This window comes from Corvus moneduloides, chromosome 2, assembly GCF_009650955.1.
Source record: "Corvus moneduloides isolate bCorMon1 chromosome 2, bCorMon1.pri, whole genome shotgun sequence".
Classification (NCBI taxonomy): domain Eukaryota; kingdom Metazoa; phylum Chordata; class Aves; order Passeriformes; family Corvidae; genus Corvus; species Corvus moneduloides.
The window spans coordinates 1,265,300-1,288,768 of NC_045477.1; the positions used below are offsets into that span (position 1 = coordinate 1,265,300).

General features: G+C 57.9%; 2 protein-coding genes and 1 long non-coding RNA gene across 5 annotated transcripts in view; 1 reads left to right on the forward strand and 2 right to left on the reverse strand.

Annotated features, from left to right (window-relative positions):
• Positions 1-12,117, reverse strand: part of ARHGEF17 (Rho guanine nucleotide exchange factor 17) — a 28,885-nt gene extending 16,768 nt beyond the window's left edge. Inside the window, exon 1 of the mRNA XM_032095038.1 lies at positions 9,176-12,117. Within this exon, the coding sequence (XP_031950929.1) occupies positions 9,176-12,097 (2,922 nt within the window). The 5' untranslated portion in view covers positions 12,098-12,117. The remainder of the gene's footprint in view (positions 1-9,175) is intronic.
• On the forward strand, positions 3-8,506 carry LOC116437435. The gene is made up of 3 exons (XR_004237302.1): positions 3-1,635; positions 3,575-3,738; positions 6,422-8,506. It is a non-coding gene; the product is annotated as an uncharacterized LOC116437435 (long non-coding RNA).
• Positions 12,118-15,494: 3,377 nt separating the features above from the next.
• Positions 15,495-23,327, reverse strand: P2RY6 (pyrimidinergic receptor P2Y6). 3 transcript variants are annotated; one of them, XM_032095097.1, is made up of 2 exons: positions 23,231-23,327; positions 15,495-17,718 (listed from the first exon to the last, which is right to left on the reverse strand). In XM_032095097.1, exon 2 carries the CDS (start codon positions 17,661-17,663, stop codon positions 16,671-16,673), a length of 993 nt encoding a protein of 330 aa, XP_031950988.1. In that variant the 5' UTR covers positions 17,664-17,718; positions 23,231-23,327; the 3' UTR covers positions 15,495-16,670. The 3 variants fall into 3 exon arrangements, with proteins under 3 accessions (XP_031950988.1, XP_031950992.1, XP_031950980.1); XM_032095101.1 differs by lacking the exon at positions 23,231-23,327 and adding an exon at positions 23,041-23,220; XM_032095089.1 differs by lacking the exon at positions 23,231-23,327 and adding an exon at positions 19,660-20,302.
• Between the last annotated feature and the right edge of the window lie 142 nt (positions 23,328-23,469).

The following is a 23,469-nucleotide window of genomic DNA, read 5'->3' on the forward strand; positions in this document are numbered from 1 at the left end:
AGGAGGAGGAGGAGGAGGAGAAGGAGGAGAAGGAGGTGGAGCAGGGCAGCTTCAGCCCCAGTGCACGGGAATTCAGTTGTTTTCCCTTCTTGGACTTCTCGGCTGCGGTGATTCATCCCGGGAGGACACGGCCTGGCTGCCATTCTGCTTTTAAAGTGTGAGAAAAAAAGGGGAATAAAAAATAAAGGAGTTGGGGCAATTTTTCCAGGGCAGGGCAGAAGGATGCTGGGCATCCCCGTGCTGTCCAGCAGGAGCGGTGCCAGTGGGATGGGGAGTGGGGAGAAGGTAGGAGACTCATTTCCCAGAGCAACAAAAATTCCTCCTCTAAATGCACAGTGAGGCTTTTCCCGTGGGATTTTCACTTGAAATCGGGGTTTGCACCACGAGCACTGCTGAGGGTGAGGAGTCCCCCCCCCGCCAAAATTCGAGGCTCAGGATTGTGCCGGTGCATCTCCTACATCCGCCCTGCACTGCTGGCAGCATCCCATGGATCCCCCTCACTCCATGCCCCCCTTGCCACCCGATCGGAGATGCTCACCCCAATTTAACCCTCCCTGATTTCCATCCATCCCCTGGCACCTTTGCAGAGCCCTTGCAAAACCAGTGGTCCAGGGCAGAGCTGGGGGCTTGTGGCCCCCCGTTTGCTGCCAGCCCTTGCCGAGTCCTGGAGCAACTTTCACCAAATATGGAAGGTTTTTTTTGCCTCCGGTTTTTGGCACGCAGGCCACGGCCCAAGAGCGCAGCTTTCCAGATGCTGAGGTCAGCCCAGCTCCTCTTCCCTCCCCCTGCTCCTTCCCTGCTGCCTCCCAGTGGGCTTGGCCCTGCACCCACCGGGACAGGAGTAAATTCCACCCCCTCAACTCACTGGAATCCCTGGATCCCCCATCAGCATCCTCTGTTCCTGGCACAAGCCTCACCCCGCATCCCACTGCACCCCAAAAGCAACAGTTATTAGGATTTTGGGGGACAGGGAAGCCAGGGAGAAGGGTGCCCGATGCTCGCACCCCTGGGCATCACTACTGGATGCCAGCCTGGCACAAGTGGCAGGTGAAGGTGCCCCAGCTGCCTGGTGGAATGGGGCCAGAGGCCTTGGGATAGCCAGGAGGGAGCCAGCCTGGCATGCAGGGAGTGATGGGCACCGGGAGGTTTTTGGTACCCAGGAGCTGATGGGGATCCAGGTCTCCACATGGAGCCAGAATTCCAAGCGCACCTGAAGCCAAGAGGTATCCGGGAGTCAAAGGGCACCCCAGAGATGATGGATGCTCAGAAGCTGATGGTTGCTCAGGAGCTACCCTGGGGTCTGTGGGCACCCAGAAGCCAGCGGGGACTCCCTGGGTACCCAGGAGCTGATGGACGCCCAGGATCCAAAAGAGACTCTGGGCACCCATGAATGCACAAGCACAAAGGAGCTGAAGGACACCCAGGAGCCAACAGACACTCACAAACCTGTGGGCATCCAAAGTCCATGGGCACCCAGGAACTGATGGATGGCCAGCATCCAACAGGTACCCAGGAGTCCATGGGCACCCAGAGGGGATGGGGATGCAGGAGCTGCTGGATTTCTAGGATCCAACAGATGTCAGGAGTCCGTGGAGCACCCAGGAGCTGATGGATACCCAGGAGCTGATGGAGGAGGTAGGAGCCCTGAACATCCCATTCCATGCCCCTGCCAGGACTTCTCCCATCCCTCCTGCCTGGATCCATGTCCAGCAGCAGCTGAGGTACAACCACCAGCCTTCACCCAGCTGTGCCCCACAGACTCCCGGTGCCTGATGCTCCGTGGGTCCCCTCAGCCGGCTGCAAGTGGGACAGCAGGGATCTGGGGAGGGGGGGGGACCACAGACCTCGCCAGGAACGCCCACAGCCCACGTCACGTCACAGTCAAGGCGAGAGGTGACAGCTTCCCTGCCCTGTCAGGGTCACGGCAGCACCCTGGGGTGGGGGGCAGGGGGTGGAACAGGGGGGGTTCAGCATCCACTGACCTGCGCCAGGTTCGGTCGATCAAGGGACGAGTTGCCTCTCCGCTCACCGAGGCTCTGAGCCATCTACATCCCATCTCACCGGGGTTTTGGGCAACCCAAAAGAAATCAAAAGGACCAGACCTGATCCCCTACCGCTAGCGACGGTGTTTCTGCCGAGGGGTCAGGATGAAACTCTTCCAAAAAAAAAAAGCAAGAAGAAGGATGCCAAATCAGGGCAGGCCGACGAGTCTGCTGCTACTCCAGCTAAAAAAAGCAGGAAACCATATCCCAGGCTCGGAGATGCCAATCTTCCCATGCAAACAACTCCCTTTTTGTTTTTTTTGGAGAGTATTGGAGGGCTCGGGAACAGGCAGTCACAAATAGCAACTCCACGGCACCACCAAGGAAACCTTCTCCAGCCCCAGGGACCATGCAGGGATGCTGGTGGCCCCACAGCAGGATGGTGGCTTCTCCAAGGGGACCTGGTGGTGGCTGTCCCTTCACTGGGACAGTGACTCCTCCAGAGGAAACCTGGTGGGGGATCCTACCACAGGTGTCCTTTTCCCAGCACATCCATGCAGGGATGTCCTGGTGGGGTTCACGGGTGTCCTGGATGTCACTGGTGGGGTGGAAGGTGGTGGTGGCCATCTCCTGGTTCCCAGAAAGGGACATGCCCGGGGTCTCCGGGACAACGCAGGACATGGGGGTCACACAAGCCCAACATTTGCTTCCATCAGTCCTTCCACCGCTGGGGTTAAAGGGATTCAACTCGAAATACCCTACACAAGGTACAGGGGAGCACCAGGCTTGGGGACAGCCCCCAGCTGCACCCAGGAATGGTGGTCAGGAGGGCAGGAACTGGGCAGACTGGGACCAGCCTCCTGTCCCCCGGAAGCTGAGCGGCTCCAAAGGGAATTTGCACAAAGAGTGAGTTACTGGAATATTTTTACCCAGATGCTGATTTTCATTCTTCCTCCCATTGGCCGGGCCACAGTTCCCAAAGAACCAAAAGCAAACATACTATTTTTAGAGAAGAGTTCATTTACTGGAGCCATTCCCTTTGAAATTCCTCCCTCATCCTCTCCATGGAAACCAAGGGAGTCCAGAGAAACAGCCCCACCGGGATCAACCATCAGAGCTTTAAAAAGAGCCACGTTGAGGGAGAGGGGGTTGGAAGTGGCTGATTTTCCTTCACTGGACACATCCTGGCCTGGAGGCACCATGGTGGAAATGGCAACGGTTCCATTTTATGGGCTCTGTCTGTGCAAGCCGCGCTCGATGCCTTCAGGAGGAGCCATCCTGGCAGATGGACCATGTTCTCTTGGAAAACCATGCCTGGATAGCGTGTGGGGACTGTTGTCTCGGTGGGGTGGTGGGAATGGGTGGAGGGGGATGGCTGGATGGGAGCATGGACATGGATGGAGGCTGATGGAGATGGGAGGAGATGGATGGAGATGGATGGATGGATGGATGGATGGATGGATGGATGGATGGATGGATGGATGGATGGATAGGAGGATGGATGGGAGGATGGATGGATGGATGGATGGCTGGATGGATGGATGGATAGGAGGATGGATGGGAGGATGGGAGTCTCTTTCCCTGTTTTCCAGCGCATGGCATGAGAGAAGAGGAAACTGTACTGGCCAAACCCCAGGGCTACCTTGCTGCACCTTCCCTTCGTGTGAGGGCACCTCCTTCTCCATCCTGGATTTAGGAGAAGTCCCTGCTGCAGCTCTGAAGCTGTGGGATGCCCCACGGGACCTGCTGTGACCAGGTGAGGGAGCTCAGCAACGAACTCACAGCAAGGGGAGACCCCAGCACATTGCCTCTCTGGACACTCCCATCCCACAGGGATCAATATCCAGGGGAAATCTCCCACTTCAGAAATATCCCTGGGAAAAGCTCTAAATGAGAGAATCACAGAATCACAGAATGGTTTGGACCAGATGGCACCTTAAGTTCATCTTGTTCCAGCCCCCTACCATGGGCAGGGACACCTCCCACTAGAACAGGTTGCTCCAAGGCCCATCCAGTCTGGCCTTGAACACTTCCAAGGATCCCACAGCCCTTGCAATGATGGATTAAGGCTGCAGGAACAAGCCCTGGGAAGCTTTGAGCTTCCATCCCAGCTGGGTTTGGCAGGAGGTTACCTGGAGGTTACACCTCAGAGAGACCGACCTGCTGCTTCCCTGGCAAGAGCAGATGGAAGAACCAGGCCACCTCCTCCCAGAGGCTTTGGGGGCATGTGATTTTCCATGGAAAAGCCCAGGCATCTGTGCACAGATGCAGGCAGGGTGCAGGCAGGCTGCCCAGGAATGCAGAGCAATGTACCCATGGGATGTACAGCCTTGCTCCTTCCCTCTGCATCCAGCTGTGTGCAGTGGGAGCAGCACCTGGATCTATCCCTGCACCCCCGCACCTGGGATCTCCCCACACCAGGATACAGGTGGCACTACTGATCCCTGTTCCTCTGTGCCTGTGCAAACTGGCACCAGTGACCTCTTCATGCATTCCTGCACCTTTAGGCACCCTTGCACCAGCACCAGGAATCTCCCTGTGCATCCCTGGGAATATATCCCAGCACCAGGGATCTCCCTGTGCATCCCTGGGAATATACCCCTGCACCAGGACCTCTCCACACCCCCTGTATGTGTATCCCTGCACTCCAGGACTCCCTGTGCAGGGATGCCCACCCACACCAGCTCCAGGGAATTCTGTGGATGCACAAGCTCCAGAACCAGCCTCTCCCTGTGCACCCCTCCATGTCCACCCCAGCCCCAGGGAGCTCCCTGTGCATCCCAGATGCAGGACTGTGGGTCTCTCCACAGGCTGGAAGCTGAGCTCCTGCTGAGCCCATTCCAGCCTCCCACCCTCGCTGCAGATCCCAGATCCTGCCAAGAGCCTGACCTTTGGATCAGGCAGCTACAGGCCAAGGCCAGCCCCCAGCACCAGCTCAGCCCAGCGCTAACCCTGTCGCTCCAAGGCTGGATCCCGCCCCACACCACCATCACAGCCCTCAAAGGATGCACATCCCACATAGATCATCCCCTCTGGTGGAGCTCGCTGCCTAATTAATTAGAGGCTTTTAATTAAAGTGGGGGGACAAGGGACAAAGCAGCCCTGTTCAGAGCCCTGGCAGCGAGGAAGGGACAGGGCAAAAATGGGCAGAGTTGAGGGGATTTTGGCACCAGGGAAAGGAAGAGACAAAAATGGGCAGAGATAAGGGGATTTTGGCACTGGGGAAGAGTGAAAACTGGGCAGAGTTTAGGGGGACTTTGGCACCAGGGAAAGAAAAGAAGCAAAAATGGGCAGAGTTAAGTGAATTTTGGCACCAGGGAAGGAAAGAGTAAAAAAATGGGCAAAGGGATTTTGGAAGTGGGGAAAGAAAGAGACAAAATTGGGCAGAGTTGAGGGGATTTGGGCTGGGTCACCCCCCTGGACACGTTGTCTGGCCCTGTACCATTGATCCCAGGGTCAATCCATGCCACTGACAGGCAGCACCACCTGATTCCAGCCAACCTCTCCACACTCCATCCCACATCTCACCTCTCTGAAGGGTTGCCTGTGTGCCTCAGTCTCCTCCCACTCCAGCATTTTGCTGAGCACGGCGGATCCAGGGACGCAAAACTCGGGCAAACCATCGGAGCAGGGAGAGGAAAGCCAAGATTTGCCCATTCCCACCTTTCCCCTGCAGCTCCTTTAATTACAGACTTCCAGTAACACCAAAAAACGAGAACACTCCCAGCCACAGCCCCAAACCTGGTTTCTGTGGAGATTTACACAAAGAGAACGGAGGGAAACTAAGTTCAAAGATGACAAATTTAGGAATATATGGCCGGTGCACGGATCCGGCCTTTGAGCTGCCCCCACAGCGAGGAGGAGCTCCTGGAGGATGAGCTGGGAGGGAGGATGCTGGGGAGGAAAGGGGGTGGTTTACGCAAGCGTCCCTGGGAACGCGACCCCAGCGTTTCCCTCCGGGATCCCCCTCCATCCCTGATGGCTTTTCCGGGGTGCGGCCGCCCCGCTCGGGGAGCAGCAGGTGGGGAAGGCAGCAGCCAGGGCGGCGGGGGCCGCGTTCCCACGACTCCCGTGCTCCCCAGAGGTGCTATATTTAAATCAATATTTTCCTGTTTAATCCAACTGCTGCTAAGTCAATAAACACAGCACGACAGCGAACATACCTAATTTTCCATCCCCAGACGGATTCAGCCATGGGGGGAAGAAAGATCCAAGTGGTTGCCAGTCTGGCATCCTGCTCATACTTTCGCTGAGCAGCAAATGGACCCCAAATCCATCCCAAATGCATCCTAAATGCATCCTGCCTTGGTGCTAGGCTTTGTGGGGCTGCACATGGGTGTACACACATGCTTGTGTGTGTTGCCCATTCCAGCAGCTTTTGCGATGCTGGAAGCAGGAAGAAGTCTTTATCTTGAGTTTTTGGGTTTTTTCTCCCACAGGATCTGCCAGAGCAGGACGTGCTGCTAATGACCCCTGAGGAATTAAAAGCCTCGTGCCCATCATCAGGCACGGTGTGAAGGAGTTCTGCACCCAGGATGGCTTGGTTAGCTCCAGCCCCATGGAGAATTGCTGGAAAGCACCCAGGACAAACAGTGCTGCCCCCGAGGGAGAACAGCATGTTACCTCTCTGGGTGGGATGTGCCAGATGCACCTCTGCCAAAGCCACCACCAAACCATGGGAACTGGGAAAATACCCTGGGGGAATGATGCTGCAGGGACACTCAACCCCAAGAGAATATCCCAGTACAGTCAGCTGGAGATGGACACCAGGATGGACAGACCATCACATGATACGGTATGGATGCTCCCACCCCCCAAAATTCCCAAGTGGAGATGACCATTTCCCCACACAGACTCACAACCTTGCAATGCCGGCCCTTTCCATTGAGTTAGGGAGGGGAAAAAAAATCTAAAAGTAAAAAATAAAGCTTATTTCTTCTCTGCTGCTCAGGGAGCACATAAATCCCTGTTCCCAGCCAGCCATCCCAGTGCCAAGTTACATCCGGTCCTCGGTGCTCTCACTTCGAATTAAAGCAACTCCCTTGCAGGGCTCGGTCCCCCTCCGCCCCCCCAGGCAAAGCTGGTGCCATCTGAAATAAAACATCCCAGCTCTTTACTATCTAGTAAATCAAAAGGAGAAATAAAAATCCTGTTTTCAGTTAGGATATGGCTGGAGCACAAAGAAATCCCAAGGCAGGAGAGAGATTTGAAGATACAGCTTTGGTGTTGCCCTTAAAAGGGAAAATTCGCACCCTCTTCCCCAGGGCCGGAGGGTTCAGGCAAGGTGAGGAGCAGCATCCTCAGGGTCTGCTTCCACAGGGGGGGCCCATCCACCTCGGGAGACGCTCGGCCAAACAGTTGGTAAAAACCCACCCAAAATCATCCCAAAGTTGGGATCAGACCAGGGCTGGGGGTGTATCGGGGTGTGGGGTCAGCAGAGCATCCCTGATACTGGGGCCATCAGGTACCGGCCCCAGGACACCACAGGGAGCTGCCTGAGTAAGAAATGTCTCTCCATAAATTATTAAAATAAACCATATATTATATAAACTAAGCATATTAATTATTTAGAAATGCCACTGGGTGCACAGCCTCATCTTGGGGACCTGCCAACATCCCCAAGGTGGCACCAGCCAAAGCTCCAGGAGGTTCCTCATTAACCCATTTTAATTATAACGCTCGATGGTTCCATAGCACATCCCAGCCCAAGATGAGAGAAGACAAAAAACTGTACCTAAACTGGTCCATCAGGCAAAAACTGCTGCCAAACTCACCCCAAATTCACCCAAAACATCCCCAAGGATGTTTCACACAGTGGCCAAGAGCTCCCTGTTCTCAGCCACCAATGGTTGTTGCCTGGCATTAGGGACAACAACGGGAGAAGGAGCTGGATGGCGAGCAGAAACCCCTGGAGAACATCTTGAGGGGAATACTGCTGCAGGGATGAAGGATTCCAAGAGAATAACCTGGGGGAATGATGCTGTGGGGATGCCAGAGCCCAGAACATCCTGGGAGTGATGATGCTGCAGGGATGCTGGATCTCAAGAGAATATCTTGTGAGGAGGATGCCAGACCCCAAGAGAACATCCTGGAGGGAAGATGCTGCAGGGATCTGGATTTTTGGAGGATCCAAAGAAAACCAGCCTTGCTCCATGTGGCTCTGCCCTGGCCAGCAAGGGTTACACAGCCGGGCTCAGCCTGGGGACTTCACGCTTGGCTGCCGGCGGCTGCTGGAAGGGAATGGTCCAGCCCATCCTCTTAAATCGGCATCAGAGCAGGGGGAGAGAGCCCTGCCAGCATCATTCCTGCGAGCTCTCCGCAGATCCCCCGCGGGAACGGGTATTTCTGGGCTTCTCCCAGAGCTATTAAAAGCCCCGTGGGTGCTGGCACTGCTGTGCCTCAGCAGGAGGTGATGCTTCCAAGCCCTTCCCGGCACAAACACGCGGAGTGATGGGAACCCGAGTTCGTGTTCAAACAACGGCCAAGGGGCCAGCAATGCCAAAAACCCATCCCAGGAAAGATCCCAAAGCACGCAAGTGCGCTTCAGGGTGAGCAGAACACCTTCACATCCCCCAGCCTGCACCAATTCTTCCCCACACAGGATCAAACTTGTACCTATCGATCAAATATTCAGTGCCTGCACAAAAATGTTTCCCCCCCTTTTCCCACCCACCAGCACAGCAATGCTCACGATCCCAAGCGGAGGGATGGCAGTTTTTTTTGGGGGGAAAAGGCAGATTTGCTTGATAAGGAGTATAACATGAGGAATCCCAAGCAGGAGGATTGTTTAAGCCTTCCCAGCCAAGGAAAAGGCAATTTTTGGTTCAGCATCTCAGAGATGGTCAATTTATCAGGACCTTATATAGAGAGATGTTATATGTAAACATAAAATGATATATATATATTTATAAAACCCTCTTCCACCAAATTTTGGCGTTATTTAACCTGAAAACTTCTTTTTTCCCATCCAAAAATTGCTTTTTTATCAGGGAGGTTGCTCCAACAAACAAGAGCTCATCCCTTGGGGACCACCGGAAAGGGCTGGGAGGGCTCTTGGCCATCCAGCAGTGCCTCCGCAGATGGGAATCTGTCCACCACAAGGGACACACGACAGGCCCCCAAGGCCACCAATGCTTTAGATGGGTCACGTACCCTGTGAAACAAAGGTGCTTTTAGGATGGATGGGCACTTACCACCTGTGGCTTGGTCCTGGGGCCGTGTTCATCGGGCAGCCGCGAGCACCGGGGCAGCCGGGGCGGTGGGGCAGCGGGTGGCGAGCAGGGTCCATCCCCAGGACTGGGGGACGTGTCACCTGAGTTGAGGGCCAGCATGTACCGCTTGGTGACATCCTCCAGCGAAGGAGGCTGGAGGGTCGGGAAGGATTTTCCAGGTGAGCGGCCGGCAGCCGGCGCAGGGAGGTGGCCGTGGTGGCCGGAGGGGACAAGTGCCTCGGGGACGGTGATGGGGACAAAGGTGGCAGGCTCGCTGGTGTGACGGACGTGCTTGGTGGCCAGGCGGCTCTTGGCGAGGACGGCGGGCGCCGGGGGCGGTTGGTTCTCCTGGTGTGCCGCGCGGTTGGAGCGCTTCTTGGAGCTGCGGCGGGCGATGCGAGGGGACAGCACGTCGGCCAGCTTGGGGTCAAAGCCATAGCCGCGGCCGGTGCCCGGCGCTGCCGGCTGTGCCGAGAGGATGGGCTCGCTGCTGGACGGGGGGATGCTGGGCTCCAGCTCGCTGATGGCCTCGCCGGGACCCTCGAAGGCGCCGGCCGCCAGCTCGCCGCGGCGGCTGGGGTCGCTCAGCGACTTCTTCTTGATGGTCTTGCCATTGGCCTTGTCATCGCCCAGCTTGGCCATGGCGCCGGGCTGGCTGACAATGGTGCGGATGAGGCTGCTGTAGTCCCGGGGCCCATCGCTGCCCAGGGACAGGTCGCTGCCCGCGCTGCCCGCGCTGCCCGCGCTGGCGGCGGGCTGGGGGATGCCCGCCTTGGCGCTCAGCGAGCTCAGCAGGTTGCTGTCGACGGAGAAATTCTTCGCCTCCTCCGCCACCGAGCATCTCCGATGAGGCATGGGGTCACTGAGGGAGCGGTAGGGCTCAGTGCCACCCTCGCTGCCGCCCTCCATCCCATTGGCGCCCGCTGACGGGAACTTACGTCGGCGCCGCAGGCTGCCAGGGGTGCTCGGCGTCTCGGGTTTGCCAGCTGGAAGGTCTTCAACCGCTGCCGTCGGGTGAGCGGGCAGTGGCATTTCGGAGTCACCGGCTGCCAGTCCAGCACTGGGTAGCATCCAGGCGTCCACAGCTTCATGCAGGCCTTGGAAGGGGATCCCCATGGGCTCTGGCTCCGTGACGATGCCCTCGTCTGTCACGCTCGACTCATGACCCGACAGCTCCTCCACAGATTTACTGCAAGCGAGGTTCTCCTCTGACTCCACATCCTTCAAACACCGTGTGCTCTCCACCTGTCCCCGAAGGGTTGCGTCTGTCGTCCCTGTCGGTGCCACCACCTCAGCGCCCTCCACACCTCCACTGTCCTTCTGTTCGGCAGGAAAGCCATAGTCCTGCTGGGAACCCATCCTGCTGATCTTCTCAAACACTTGCCTCGCCTCCTGGATGTACTGGTCCTGGATGACCATGGGGAGAGGATCCTCGTCCCCCTGCTGTCCCCCACTCGGAGCCACCCGGTCCTGGCTGTCAGTAGAGGCCAGGAGGAGCTCGGAGGAGCTCTGCTTCATGGTGCTCTGTAGGAAAAGCCGCCGCGTCCCAGATTTTTCAGAGCAGGTGAAGGACTTGGCGCGACGTAAAGTGGCCGTTAGGTCCTTGAGCGTTGGCCGCTCGCCCGGTGCCCAGCGGTTTTGGGGATGAGTGGCACCGCAGCTGCCTGGGGAGGGGCTGGCAACGCTGGAGCATCCATCGGAGCCCACATCAAGGCCGATCCTCACCCCTTTCTTCTTCACCTTCAGCTCTGAGAGGTCTGATTTGAGGAAGCTGAGGAGCGTCAGGGTCTCGGTGGCAATATCGGGGTTGGACAAGGACTTGCGGTGCTTGGCCCGCTCCCCTTCCAGCGCTGGCTGGTGCAGGCTCTCGCTCCCATAGTCCGGTTTTGCCTTGGCCACGCTCTGGGGCAGCTTGGGGCGGACACGAACTCCTGGCTGTCCCCACGCCAGGCCATCGCTGGCCCCAAAACTGGGCGATCGATAGATACCATAACCTGCCTGGAGAGTCCGTCCTTGGTTGGGCCAACAGATCCCAAACTGCTCCTCTTCCTTCAGCGTCTCCGTGCTGGAATAACGACTGCTGCTGCGTGACCCGCCGGGGCTGCCGAAGGGCAGGATGTTCACCTTGGAGACGCGGGCCACCATGGGCAGCGGGTGGCGGGGGACCACCCTAGTGCAGCCTTCGGCCTCGGCATCGCCATCCGCCGTGCCCTCCTTCTTCTTCTTCCGTGCGGCGCGGGGCCGGTGGGCAGCGCTCTGCCCTTCGCCTTCGCTGCCCGATGAGGCGCGGGGAGAACGGGCCGCCGCCGCTTCATCGTCCCCGTTGGAGCGGGGTGATGGGGAGGAGGAGGGTGGTTGCGGTCGAGTCGAGTTATGCCAGGAATGCGGGCCGGGCTCCGGCGGAGCTCCGCGGGGAGAGCGGAGCGCCGGGTGCGGGACGCGGCTGCGGGGCGGAGGCGGCGGGGGAGCTCCGCGGGCGCTCCCGCCCCCACTCCCGCTCCCGTTCCCCATCCCATTCCCGGTCGGTCCCGTCGGCTGCCGGCAGCTTTCCCCGAAGAGTTTCCGCATCGCCGGGACGCTGGGCCAGCGCGGCGGCTCCGCGTTTAACCCCGGGCCCGGCGGCGACGGCGGCGGCGGCGGGGGCGGCGGTGGAGCCGGGGACGGCGGCTGAGCCCCGGCATGAACCGGGCCCGTCGGCTCCGGCTCGGTGAAACGAAGCGAAAGCTGCCGTACCGACGGGGCCAGGCTGCCAAAAGCCCGGCCCGGTTGCTGCTCCGCGATCGGCGCTGAAACTTTCCTACCCGGGAAGAAGAAGGAGGAGGAGGAGGAGGAGGAAGGCGGGGAGGAGGCGGGCAGGAGGCACCGAGCCGCCGCTACCCCCCGGCCGCTGCCCCCCTCCGCCATTGTCGGTGCCCCCCCGCCGCCGCCGCCGCCTCCGCCCGCCCCCCGGCCCCGCCGCCGCCGCGCCCCGGCCCCGGCCCCGCCGCAGGCACCGCCCGGCCCCGCTCCTCCTCCGGGCTGCCGGCGGGCTGCATCCCTCCCGCTTTGTTTTCTCTCTCTCTCCCCCCCCCAACCACTTCTTTTTTTTTTTTTTTTTTTGGCTTTTCCTCCTCCCTCACCCCCTGCTTTTTTATTTGTTGCATTCAAATAAACTTTCCTCCCCGGAGGCGGGGTTTGCTCCCGCAGAGGGGGAGGGTTGAAGTTTTGCTCCCTTTTTTTTTTTTTTATTATTATTTGTTTAATTTTTCCTTTTTTTATGGAGGGGATGGGGGGAGAGGAAGGCGGCTTTAGAGCTTCCCTCTCGCTCCGAAGATAAGCAGGAACACCTCGCACCCCTCTGTATCTTTCACCCCCCTCTGGTATCCATCAGTACCCCCCTGCATCCTTTTTTTCACACCCCCCCCACCCCCAGCATCCTTCATCCCTCTTGCCTTATATAAAGGGGCTTATGAAAAAGTGGGAGAGCAACTTTTTACATGGGCAGATAGTGATAGGATGAGGGGGGACAGCTTTAAAATAGGGGAGATTTATATGGCATACTGGGAAGAAAGGCTTCCCTGTGAGGGTGGGGAGGCCCTGGCACAGGGTGCCCAGAGAAGTTGTGGCTGCCCCTGGATCTCTGGAAGTGTCTAAGGCCAGGCTGGACAGGGCTTGGAGCAGCCTGGGACAGTGGAAGGTGTCCCCACCCTTGGTAGGGGGTTGGAATTAGATGGTCTTTAACATCCCTCCCAACCCAAACCATTCCCTGATTCCCTCCATCCCTTCCCAGCTTTTTCTTTTTAGGGGGAAACAGGATAAATAATCAAAAATGTGAGTTCCAGCCAGAGATTCTTCCCATCGCAGTGGATTTCTCCAGACCCTGCTTTGCAGCTCATCTCAGGGAAGGGAGAACACCTTGTTCCCGACTTGCAAAGCTCTCCAGTGAAGCACTGCCCCGTGAACAGACTTTCTCGTGGGTTTTCAGCATCATTTGTCAGCGCTTGCTATTTGCAGCATATAACCCTTTTTTTTTCCCCAAGACAGCAGATTTATCGCTGGGGATGTGAAAAATGAAGGTGGCTGGGATAGCTGGTGGGTGAGCTGTGGCCTTGGCAGCACGGGTGGGGCTGGAGCGGTGTCCTGGCCACGTAGAGGACATTGCTGCCTCTGACCTTGAGGCACAAAAAAACTGAAAAAAAAAACCGATCACCTCCTGTAAATGCATTTCTTAGGACCTAAAAAGCTCCTGCAGCGATGCCGTGAGATGCTCCGCCCCAGCAAGTATTCCTTCCCTGGCTCTCCCTTCCCACCCTCCGCCCTGCTTCCCTGCTTCCCCCAGTCCTGGGCTGCAAGGATGATGTGCCCATGATGTCCCCCCGAGCTGGCATTTTGGGAAAGCCGTGTATTTCATCTCCGCTCGGTGCTGTAGGAGCTGTTCCGCAGCTGCTGGCTTTGAGCGCCTTGCAAGCAGAGGAGATTTGTCGAAGCGTTCACCCCATTTCTAAGGGATCCCTTTACTCACATCACCCTGCCTTCTAGGCCACGGGAATTGCTGACAGGACCCCAAGGCTGGGCAGGACATGGTGAGACTGAAAGACAGCTCTGTGTGTCCCCTGCTCTTAAAAACGTTCCAGATTAGTGATTCCAGTGTCAGGAACATCATCCTGAGGCTGCTGGATGTCACCACCTGAGCCCATGCAGCCCCTGCAGCCACCACTGCAGCCACCACCAAAAAGGCTTTTTGGAAGCTGATTAATTTTTTCCCCCTCGGAGCTTTATTGCGGTCCAGTTTTTTTCGGCCATCTCGTCCCATGGGTCCTATCCAGGAACTGGGTGCTGCGATGGTGCAGGGCTCCTCCTTCCCGCCCTGGAGCCAGGTGGACACCCACGGATCAGCTGGATTTCTCCAAATCTAAATATTTTGCGCCCTCTCCTGGGTCCGGATGGCGTGGCCCGGCGCTCCCACCCCGTCACCTTCCTCCTGTCAGGGAAGGGTTGGGGACATCAGGCTCGGGCTCTGTCCGCGTCCCTTTCCCGCCCCGCCATGAGAGGGGCGCTGAGGGCGGCACGGGGTTTCCCAGCCCCTGCTCAGCCCCGCTCCCATTGGCTGCTCTGTGCTCCCTGCGCGGGAAGGACCCTCGGGCCCGGGGCGGCCTCAGCTCCTCGGCACAGCCCGGCCGAGCGGCTGCGGGGAGAGACAGCTCTGAAACAGCTCAAACAGCTCTGAAACAGCTCTCACACAGCTCTCACACAGCTCTCACACAGCTAGCAAGAATCGGTCCCTATCTATTTCTTTTCCACGGGACTCCTGGTTTGATACATCGTGTTACAGAATCCCCGCTGTAGCAGGGCTCTGCCTCCAGCCACCGCTCTCGCGGGGCCCCAGCGTTTTGCCCTTCCATGGCAGGACCCCAAAGATGCATCAGAGGCGACTTTGGCGTGGATGAGCTCAGGCCAAGGGAAAGCACAGGACTGCCTTTGCCTCCTCCATTGCATTCTGTGCCCAACTCAGAGTCATTGTCACCATCGGGATAGGGACACAGCTCCTGCAAAACCAGGTGGTTTGAACTAATGTGGCTGCATGATCCCTCTCTGTTCCAGCCCAGCCGTGATGCTGAGATCTCTGAGCATCATCCAAGAGCCTGTGACCTTTCTGACCACCCTCCTCATCCTCGTGACAGCAAGGAGCCACACTAGAACTGCCAGCACTGGATGCTGGTGAGCTCCTTTGTCGGGGCCCCTTTCCCCCGCCATGCCGCAGCCCCGGGCGAGGGGCGCTGAGGGCGGCACGGGGTTTCCCAGCCCCTGCTCAGCCCCGCTCCCATTGGCTGCTCTGTGCTCCCTGCGCGGGAAGGACCCTCGGGCCCGGGGCGGCCTCAGCTCCTCGGCACAGCCCGGCCGAGCGGCTGCGGGGAGAGACAGCTCTGAAACAGCTCAAACAGCTCTGAAACAGCTCTCACACAGCTCTCACACAGCTCAAACAGCTCTCACACAGCTCTCACACAGCTCAAACACAGCTCTGAAACAGCTCTCACACAGCTCTCAAACTGCTCTCACACACCTATCAAGAATCGGTCCTTATCTATTTCTTTTCCACGGGACTCCTGGTTTGATACATCGTGTTAGAGAATCCCCACTGTAAGAGTCCTTGGGTGGCCAGGTACCTGAAGAGACACCGTGTACCTGCAGGGAGCAAGTCAGGATGGAGCTGCACGCTTGGCCAGCTGCCGGCAGCCAAGCTGGAGGTATGCTCAGCCCTGGAGATTTGAAGCAAATTACTTAAACCAACTTAGATGTGATTAGTATAAGCAGACATGAAAAATGCTGTTATCCATGTATGTATTTATATATATACACTGCATAGATAGATATATTGTGTTCAGACAGAGAATTTCTGCACTGCAGAGCCTGCGCTGGGCCACAAACCTCCCTCTGCTGGGATGTATTCTATGTCTGTACATACAGTGGGTGTATACACCCATCTGAGAAAGAGCAGGGAGTTAATTCTATACATCCTGTATGTTAGAGAAGGCTCGCAGAGCGATGAGTGGTGCATCCACCTCGCAGATCCCTCCTCGCTGTGAGGGAGCAGCATCCCAACAGAGGCTGTGGGAGAAAAACTCAATCCCCAACCCTGTGGAGAGGCCAGGCCAGCTGTGGGATGTGCACTGATGAGGATGAGGATGCTGAGTAGCTCTCTGTGTCAGGGGTTTCCCAACTCTGTTCTGGCTCTGATTGTGGTGGATCCTGGTTAGGAGGTGACAGCAGGGCACACAGACACCAGGATGGGCCAGATTTGGGGTGCTGGGCTAAACAGGGAGCTGGATGCAGATGAAGGTGCCCAGGCAGGTGACAATGCTGCTGCCTTGTGCCTAACCCAGCCCATGATCATGGCTTCAGTGGGAAATCCAGCATGGGTGTTCCAGCTGCCCTTCTGTCCCCTTTCCCTGTTCTCAGTCCATCCAGGGGACCTCCTCCACCATTTTGCAGCACCAGCAATACCAGTGAGCCTGTGTCTCTTGCTGGTGTGGCTTCATTCTGGGCACTGAGGGATATGGATGTCCCAGCATCACGCAAAAAACATCCGTGACACTGACCTTGAGCTGGAGAAACACATGGCCCCACAGTATGGGCTGAACCAAACCCTCCCCAGCCTTTGCATGCTGTCCCCATCAGGGAATTTTTAGTTGAGTACAGGGAGAAATCATTCCCCAGCAGCTCATCCTGAGCCAGTGATGTGTCCTCCACGGTCCCATCTTGTTCTCCACGGTCCCAGTGGATTTTTTTGCATCAGTGGCTTGGAGCTGCTCCAAGCGAGTGACTGAGCCAGGGAGATGTGATGGGGTTCATACTGCACCACTGCAGGCTGGAGATGGGCTGAAAGTTTGGGAGATGCCATCCTCCCAAGGATGTCCCCAGTGAAGCCATCTCTGCTCCGTGGAGCTTAGAACCGAAACTGCTCTGTGCCTTGGTGGCCCCGAGGTGGCCTTGTCCTCGCCTAGGAGCCGTAGGTGACGCAGTGGTCGTGCCGCCACTTGGAGCTCACCTTGTCGAGGAGGTAACGGGTGCTCTCGCGGAACTTGCGCTGGGTGAAGTAGAAGAGGATGGGGTCGAGGACGCTGTTCATGCTGGCGAAGGGCCGCGTGCACTTGTAGGCGATGGCGAAGGCCTGCAGGGCCGGGCAGGGCAGGGTGGGCGAGGAGCGGACGATCAGGTAGATGGTCTTGGTGAGGTGGAAGGGGAAGAAGCTGATGGAGAAGACGATGACCACGATGATGACCATACGCACGGCTTTGTCCTTCCTCTTGTGCACGGCCAGGCCGATCAGCTCATCCTTCTGGCACAGGATGCGGGCCATGCTGCAGTAGCAGGCCAGGATGGCCACGAAGGGCAGCAGGAAGCCGGTGAAGGTGAGTGTGATGCCGTAGGGGAAGTAGGCGGCGGAGCGGTCGGGTGGGCTCAGGTCGTAGCAGACGGTGCGGTTCCTCTGCGTGCCGGTGGAGGCGAAGATGAAGGTGGGCAGGCACTGGGCGATGACGATGAACCACACGGCCGCACACACCAGCCACGTCAGCTTCTTGCCCTTCTTCTTGTGCCACGAGGCCAGGGGGTGGCAGATGCCCAGGTAGCGCTGGATGCTGATGCAGGTGAGGAAGAAGATGCTGCTGTGCAGGTTGGTGTAGAACTGGAAGCGCACGAATTTGCAGGTGAAGTCCCCGAAAGGCCAGTAGTCCTTCTGGGTGTAGTTGTAGATGAGGAGAGGCAGGGAGCAGACGTAGAGCAGGTCAGCCATGGCCAGGTTGAGCATGTAGATCATGGTGCGGCTCAGCGCCTTCCGCGCCAGCCAGATCTGCCCGATGACCACCGCGTTCAAGGGCAGCCCCACCACGAACACCACCGAGTACACCAGGGGCAGCAGGACCTGCTTGAACTCCTCGTGGTAGGTGCAGGAGTTCCTCCCTGGGCTCACGAGGGCCGTCAGGTTGGCCATGGTGCTGTTCCCACCTGTCAATGTCCTCTCTGCTGGTGTGGCCTCTCCGCAGCACCTGTGAATGTCAGAGGGGACAGCTGGTGACTCGTCTGTCTGGTGTCACATATGCCCTCGCAGGATGAACCTGGACCTGTGTTCTGTAGGCTGGGGCAACCCCCAGCATCCACACAGGCTGGGGGATGAAGGGATGGAGGGCAGCCCTGAGGAGGATTTGGGGGTGTTGGTGGATAAGAAGCTGGACATGACCCAGCCACGTGCAGTCATGTGCAACCCCCTGTGCCCTGGGCTGATCCCCCAGCATGGGCAGCAGGGAAGGTGGGAGGGATTCTGCCCCTCTGCCCTGCTCAGGCAAGACCCCACCTGCAGAGCTGCCCCAGCCCTGGGGCCAGCAGCACAAGGATGTGGAGCTGCTGGAGAGAGTCCAGAGGAGGCCCCAGAGGTGCTCAAGGGCTGGAGCCCCTCTGCTCTGGAGCCAGGCTTGGAGAGCTGGGTTACCCAGAGAAGCTGTGACATCCCTGGAAATGTCCAAGGCCAGGCTGGGCAGGGCTTGGAGCAACCTGGGCTAGTGGAAGGTGTCCCTGCCCATGGCAGCTGTTGGAATGAATCTTTAAGGTCCCTCTTCCAAGCCAGACCCTCCCGTGATTCCATGATTTGAAGCCACAATGATGGATTTCTAACAAGAAGGTGAAGGTGGAGTGAGTGGGACCGCAGAGGCTGCACACAGGAAAGCGTGGTGCCCATCCCAGCTCCACTTCCCATGACACTCATCCCCACAGAGAGGTTTGCACAAGGCCAAGCCGCTGTCATCCCCCTCTGGCAGAGGAAATTGCAGCAGGATGCGCCGGTGGCCGCCGGCACGGCTTCCTGCTCTTCTGCAGGGGGTGCCAAAGCCCTGCAGCCAGCCGGGCTCGGTGCGGGAGGTGCCACCCGCACGGAGCGCAGCGCGACCCTCGCGGGTGCTTTCACCCCGGAATCGGCACTGGTGACAACGACCCCAGAGCTTCTTAATGCTGTGCGCTCAGAGAGCCAATCCAGTGTCCTCTGGGCTGCTCTGAGCAGGGGAAGAGGACATCTGCTTTCCTCAGAGGCTGAGAGCAGCGTGACAGATGTGGTGCCACAGCCCCACGAGCCGCCTGGCCCAGCCGTGTCACTGGCAGCATCTCTGGGCACTCCAGCCACACACGCTCGGGGTGCAGCGGGACCCGCTTCTCCTCCCTCCCCTCGCTCCCTGCCCTGCCAGCAGCCCTGGCTGCAGCCCTGGCCGGAGGCACGGGGCTTCCCCTGCTGCCCCGGCACAAACCTGCCTGGAAGGGGGTGGCCACGCTGCCCGGGAAGGGGAAACTGAGGCAGGGAGGAGGTGCCCGAGCTCCAGTCAGGAGTGTGGGGCACAGGGCACCAGGGAGAGACGCACGAGTCCAGAGGCCACCCCGTCAGCTTGTACCATCCCATTTCAGGTGTTTGGGGATTCCCCAGTTCCCAGAGCACAGCCCTGCCACAGTGTCAGTGTCGGGGACACAATTTTGGGGGTGCTCTGTGCTTGTGAATCAGTCCCCCTGCAGCTGCACCTGCCGCCTATCCCCTGGTACCCCTTTGAGTCCCTCTGCACCCCCATTCAGCTCCTCACACCCCGCTGAGCACCCTGGCACCCCATGGAGTCCCTCTGTCCCCTCACTGAGCCCTCATCACCCCCCAGCATCCCACTGAGCACCCCGCTGCACCCCACTGTCAGCCCAGCTCCGGCATTCCCGGCACTCACCTCTCCCACCTCCAAGCCAAAAACTGCTCCAGGGCTGTGAACTTCCCTGTCCCTTGGGTCCCCTCAAACCTCCCCTGGGACCTCTCAAGCCTGCCCCAGGACCCAAGGTTGGGGCAGCACCCACCCAGCACCCACAGGAACCTCTGCCATCCCCTGTGTGCTCGCAGGAGCACCACCAAGGGCACTGGGGACAAGGTGGCTGGGAAGAGGTGTCCTGGGGGACCTGGGAGCGCCTCTTACCTGCTGGGGTGCTCCAGGGTGCCAGTGGGTGCCCCAGCGTGCTGAGACCCAGCGCTGTGCCCAGCGCTTGGCACATCCGTGGGTGCTCTGCTCACCCCGTTGAGCAACACTTCCCTTTTCCTCTCAACAGCAGCACCCTGGGCAAATGGGGAACAGAAACCCCAGCAGGGCGGGCACATGGAATGGCTCTGCATGGCACTGCATGGCTGTGCACAGGCACAGGCACAGCACAGGCACAGCACAAATGCCACCAGGGCAGGGGATGCTCCTGCCTCTGGGTGCCAGGATGCGGCCAGCTCAGGCCACCATGAATGATTTGGTCTTTTCTACAATTCTTTTCATTTTCCCCCTAATTTTTTGGCCCTTTTCCCTCATTTTTGAATCTTTCCTCCATTTTTGCCTCACTTCCCTCATATTTGGCTCCTTCCAACTGTGGGCAGATGTTGGGGACAGGGATGTCCCAAGCCCTGTGGCACCAAGAGGAAGAAGTTTCTCCAATTGTCCAGGTGATGCAGTCAAATGAGAGAAACTGAGGCACAGGCACTGAATTTGAAGTGAACCAGTGTGGCCTATGCCCCTTTTTAACAGAATTTTCCCCCAAAACACCCCTTGGAGGTGTTTGCTGGGCATTGCTAAGGGCCATGCCCAAGGCTACATAGGCCTTCAGTTGTGGAAGGCATAAAAAAAAAGGAGGAGCAGCCAAAAAAGCAAGGGATCCCCCCCAAAAATGGCAAATAAGGGAAAAAAACCCTCTTTGTAAGAGGGAAGCAGCACTGAACCCCCCTGCTGCTGCATTTGGAGGGATGGGAAAGCTGGAGGAGAGGAGGAAAAAGTCCCTCCTGGTCCCAGGGCAAAGCCAGACACTGGAGAATCCCCATCCCAACTGTACCCTGCCCATAACCCCCAGTCACAGTCTGCTATCATCCACCAATTAATGAAACCAATTAATGGAACCACGCTGAGACCCTCAGCCTCATCCAGCTGCTGTGCCCAGGGCGTGTTCCCAGCTCGTCATCTGTCTGGGTGTATTATCCCAAAAGTCCCTTTTCTCACCCCAAAAACCCATCACGGGGGTCCCTGCCAGCTCTTGGGGTGATGGGGTTGGCACCTCCCAAATCCATAGGAGCTGGTGCCCTGACACCACGGTGATGGGCACCGGGTGAAATCCATTGGGAAATGAGACTTTTAGGGGGAAAAAGGGGCGTGCCTGTGGTGTTGGGAGGGGTCAGGATGGGGTCACCCTCATCCCAGGGGTTTAAGGTGCCTGCGGAGGAGGACCAAGGATCAGGAAAGAGAAGTGGGGCTGCTCTGTGGCCAGATGGGGAAGAGATTAAAAATAATCACCGGCAGCCGTGAGCTTCCCCTGGCACATGCCTCCTCCAACCCCTTTGCTTTCAAACCAAGCCCTTTTCCATTGCAATTATCTTTAATTAACACCCTGCTGTTGATTCGAAGCGGGGTTCTGCAAGCTGGATACAGTGGGAAAAGCTTTTGGCTGTGGCTGCCCTCGAATGGGATATGGGGGAGGGCTTCCTCCCGTGCAAATCTTCCTCCTTGGTTTGTCCTGCCCATCCTGGTCTTTGTGGCTCGCTGGCAGGGCTGGAAAGCTGGGCTGGGTGGAAGTGAAAGCTCCAGCTCAGCACATTTCAAAGAGAATGGAAGGGGGATGCTCTGTCCTGCACGTCACTTGGCCAAAGCCACCACATCCTCATCCCCAAACCCCTCCTGGCTGGCGCCATAATATCTTCAGGTGCCCATCTGCCCAGTGGGGACCAAGGCTTGGATGTTTTCAGGGAAATCTCCAGTTCGTGAAGCCTGAGGGTGTAACGATGTGGAAAAATTGGGACAAAGTTGGGAATTTTGGGGTGCTAAACATGGATTGTCGGGAACGGGGCACAGGGTACTGGTAGAGCCACTCTGTCCTTGGGTAACCACCTTCATCTTCCCACGCTTTAGTGCCCCATCATAAATCAACACCTCAGGGAGGCTCTGGGCAATCTGGGCTTGCTGGAAAGGGAATGATGGGGACAGGGGAAGTACAACGAGCTGGCCCAGTCTCAGCTGGCCTATCCCTCTATAAATAGAAATAGAAACAGAAATAGAAAGAAATAGCAACCTCTATACATAAATACACGTCTGCACATCTCTTTACATGTACATCTCAATACATACAACCGTATTGATGGCTCTCCACGCACACACATTACATATTTACAGATATATATATGTGTATCCACTCACACACGCACAGCCACAAACTTCCACACCCCTGTACACCAATTCGTGTCCCTGAGCACACGGGGTCACACTCATGCTGATCCATAACTCCATCCATATGGGCAGAAATGTATTGATACTTCTATACACACATGCCTATGCAGACATGCTCATATACACGAATATATTCATACCTCTGGAGGTAGATAGGCACATATACATACATATATATATATACATAAAAGGTAGAGGCCAGGCTACTGGCACCTGAAGCAGAGAAAACCAAGTCCCTCGAGCAGATTTAAGCATATTTATGTGCCATACAACCTCTGGCATGGGGCTGATCCCTGTGAATGCCTGAGGGATGCAGGTGCGTCCTGGGTGCACCCCAGACCATGGGAGCAGCGGGACAGGGAAGAAGCCCCCCTGGACCAGCCCTGACAGGGGGATCACAGTGGGATTTTGAGCCCTGTTCCGTGGTAAGAGCTGCAAAACCTCCCTAAGAGCAAAGTCTGGCAGCTTCCATTTGGGGTGGCTCTGGGATCACCCCAAATCACAGATGTTCTCTGGATCTGACCCCATTCTCTCCAGCTCTGCTTCGTCCTGCCCAGTTCAATCTCATCTGTTTGGGTCCAGTCCTGCCCAGTCTGCCCCCATCCTGCCCAGTTGGGTTTGACCCTGTTGGATCCCATCCTGACTGGTTCAACCTTACCCCCTCGGGTCTGATCCTGCCCAGTTCGACCTCATCTTGCCAGGTCCCACCCAGACTGGTCTGAATCCCACGTCTCATCCTGAGCCAGCTTTATCTGACACGTTCGGGCTCAATCCTGCCCGGTCTGTACCCATCCCGCCCAATCCAGGATGAGCTTTTCGCGTCTGATCCTGCCCGGTTCGGCTTGTCCCGTCCCCCCCTCCGCACTCGCGGCACTCACCGGCACCGGGATGTGCCGGGAAACACCGGGTTCACTCTGACCCTCTGAGGTCCCATCCTGCCTGGTGGGAAATGACCCTGTTGGGTCCCTTCCTACCCGGTCCAGTCCCATCCTGTCCGGTCCAGTCCCATCCCGTCCTTCCAGTCCCATCCTGCCCGGTTCACTCTGAGACACTTGAATTCCATCCTTTCCCGGTTCGGCTTGTCCCGTACTCCCGGTACGCAGCACTTACCAGAGCGGGATGCGCCGGGAGGCAGCGGGTTCACTCTGACCCTGTAGGGTTCCATCCTGCCCTTTCCAGCCCCATCCTGCCCAGTTCACTCTGACCACCAAGATCCCATCCTTCCCGGTTGAGTCTGACCCTTTAGGGTCCCATCCTGCCCGGTTCGGCTGATCCCGTTCCCACCGTTCGCGGCACTTACCAGCAGCGGGATGCGCCGGGAGCCCGCGGCAGGGAGCGCTCGGAGCCTCCCCGCTGCCGCCGCCGCTCCGCCCCGGGGCCGCCCCTCTCCGCCCCGCTCCGGCTCCGGCACCTGCGGGAGGGCCCGGAGGGGCTGGGGAGGGGTCACAGCTGGATTGGGGCGAGACAGGGGGGAGAAACAGCTGGGCCGGGGGGCCGGCAGCTGCATGGGGGCAGACATGTGGCTTAGGATCGTGGACG

Coding starts and splice junctions, on each gene's coding strand:
- P2RY6 (XM_032095089.1), bottom strand. CDS start 19,853: ATGCAGAGCCATTCCATGTGCCCGCCCTGCTGGGGTTTCTGTTCCCCA. Junction 17,719..19,659: donor ACCCTGGAGCACCCCAGCAG/GTAAGAGGCGCT, acceptor TGACATTCACAG/GTGCTGCGGAGAGGCCACAC.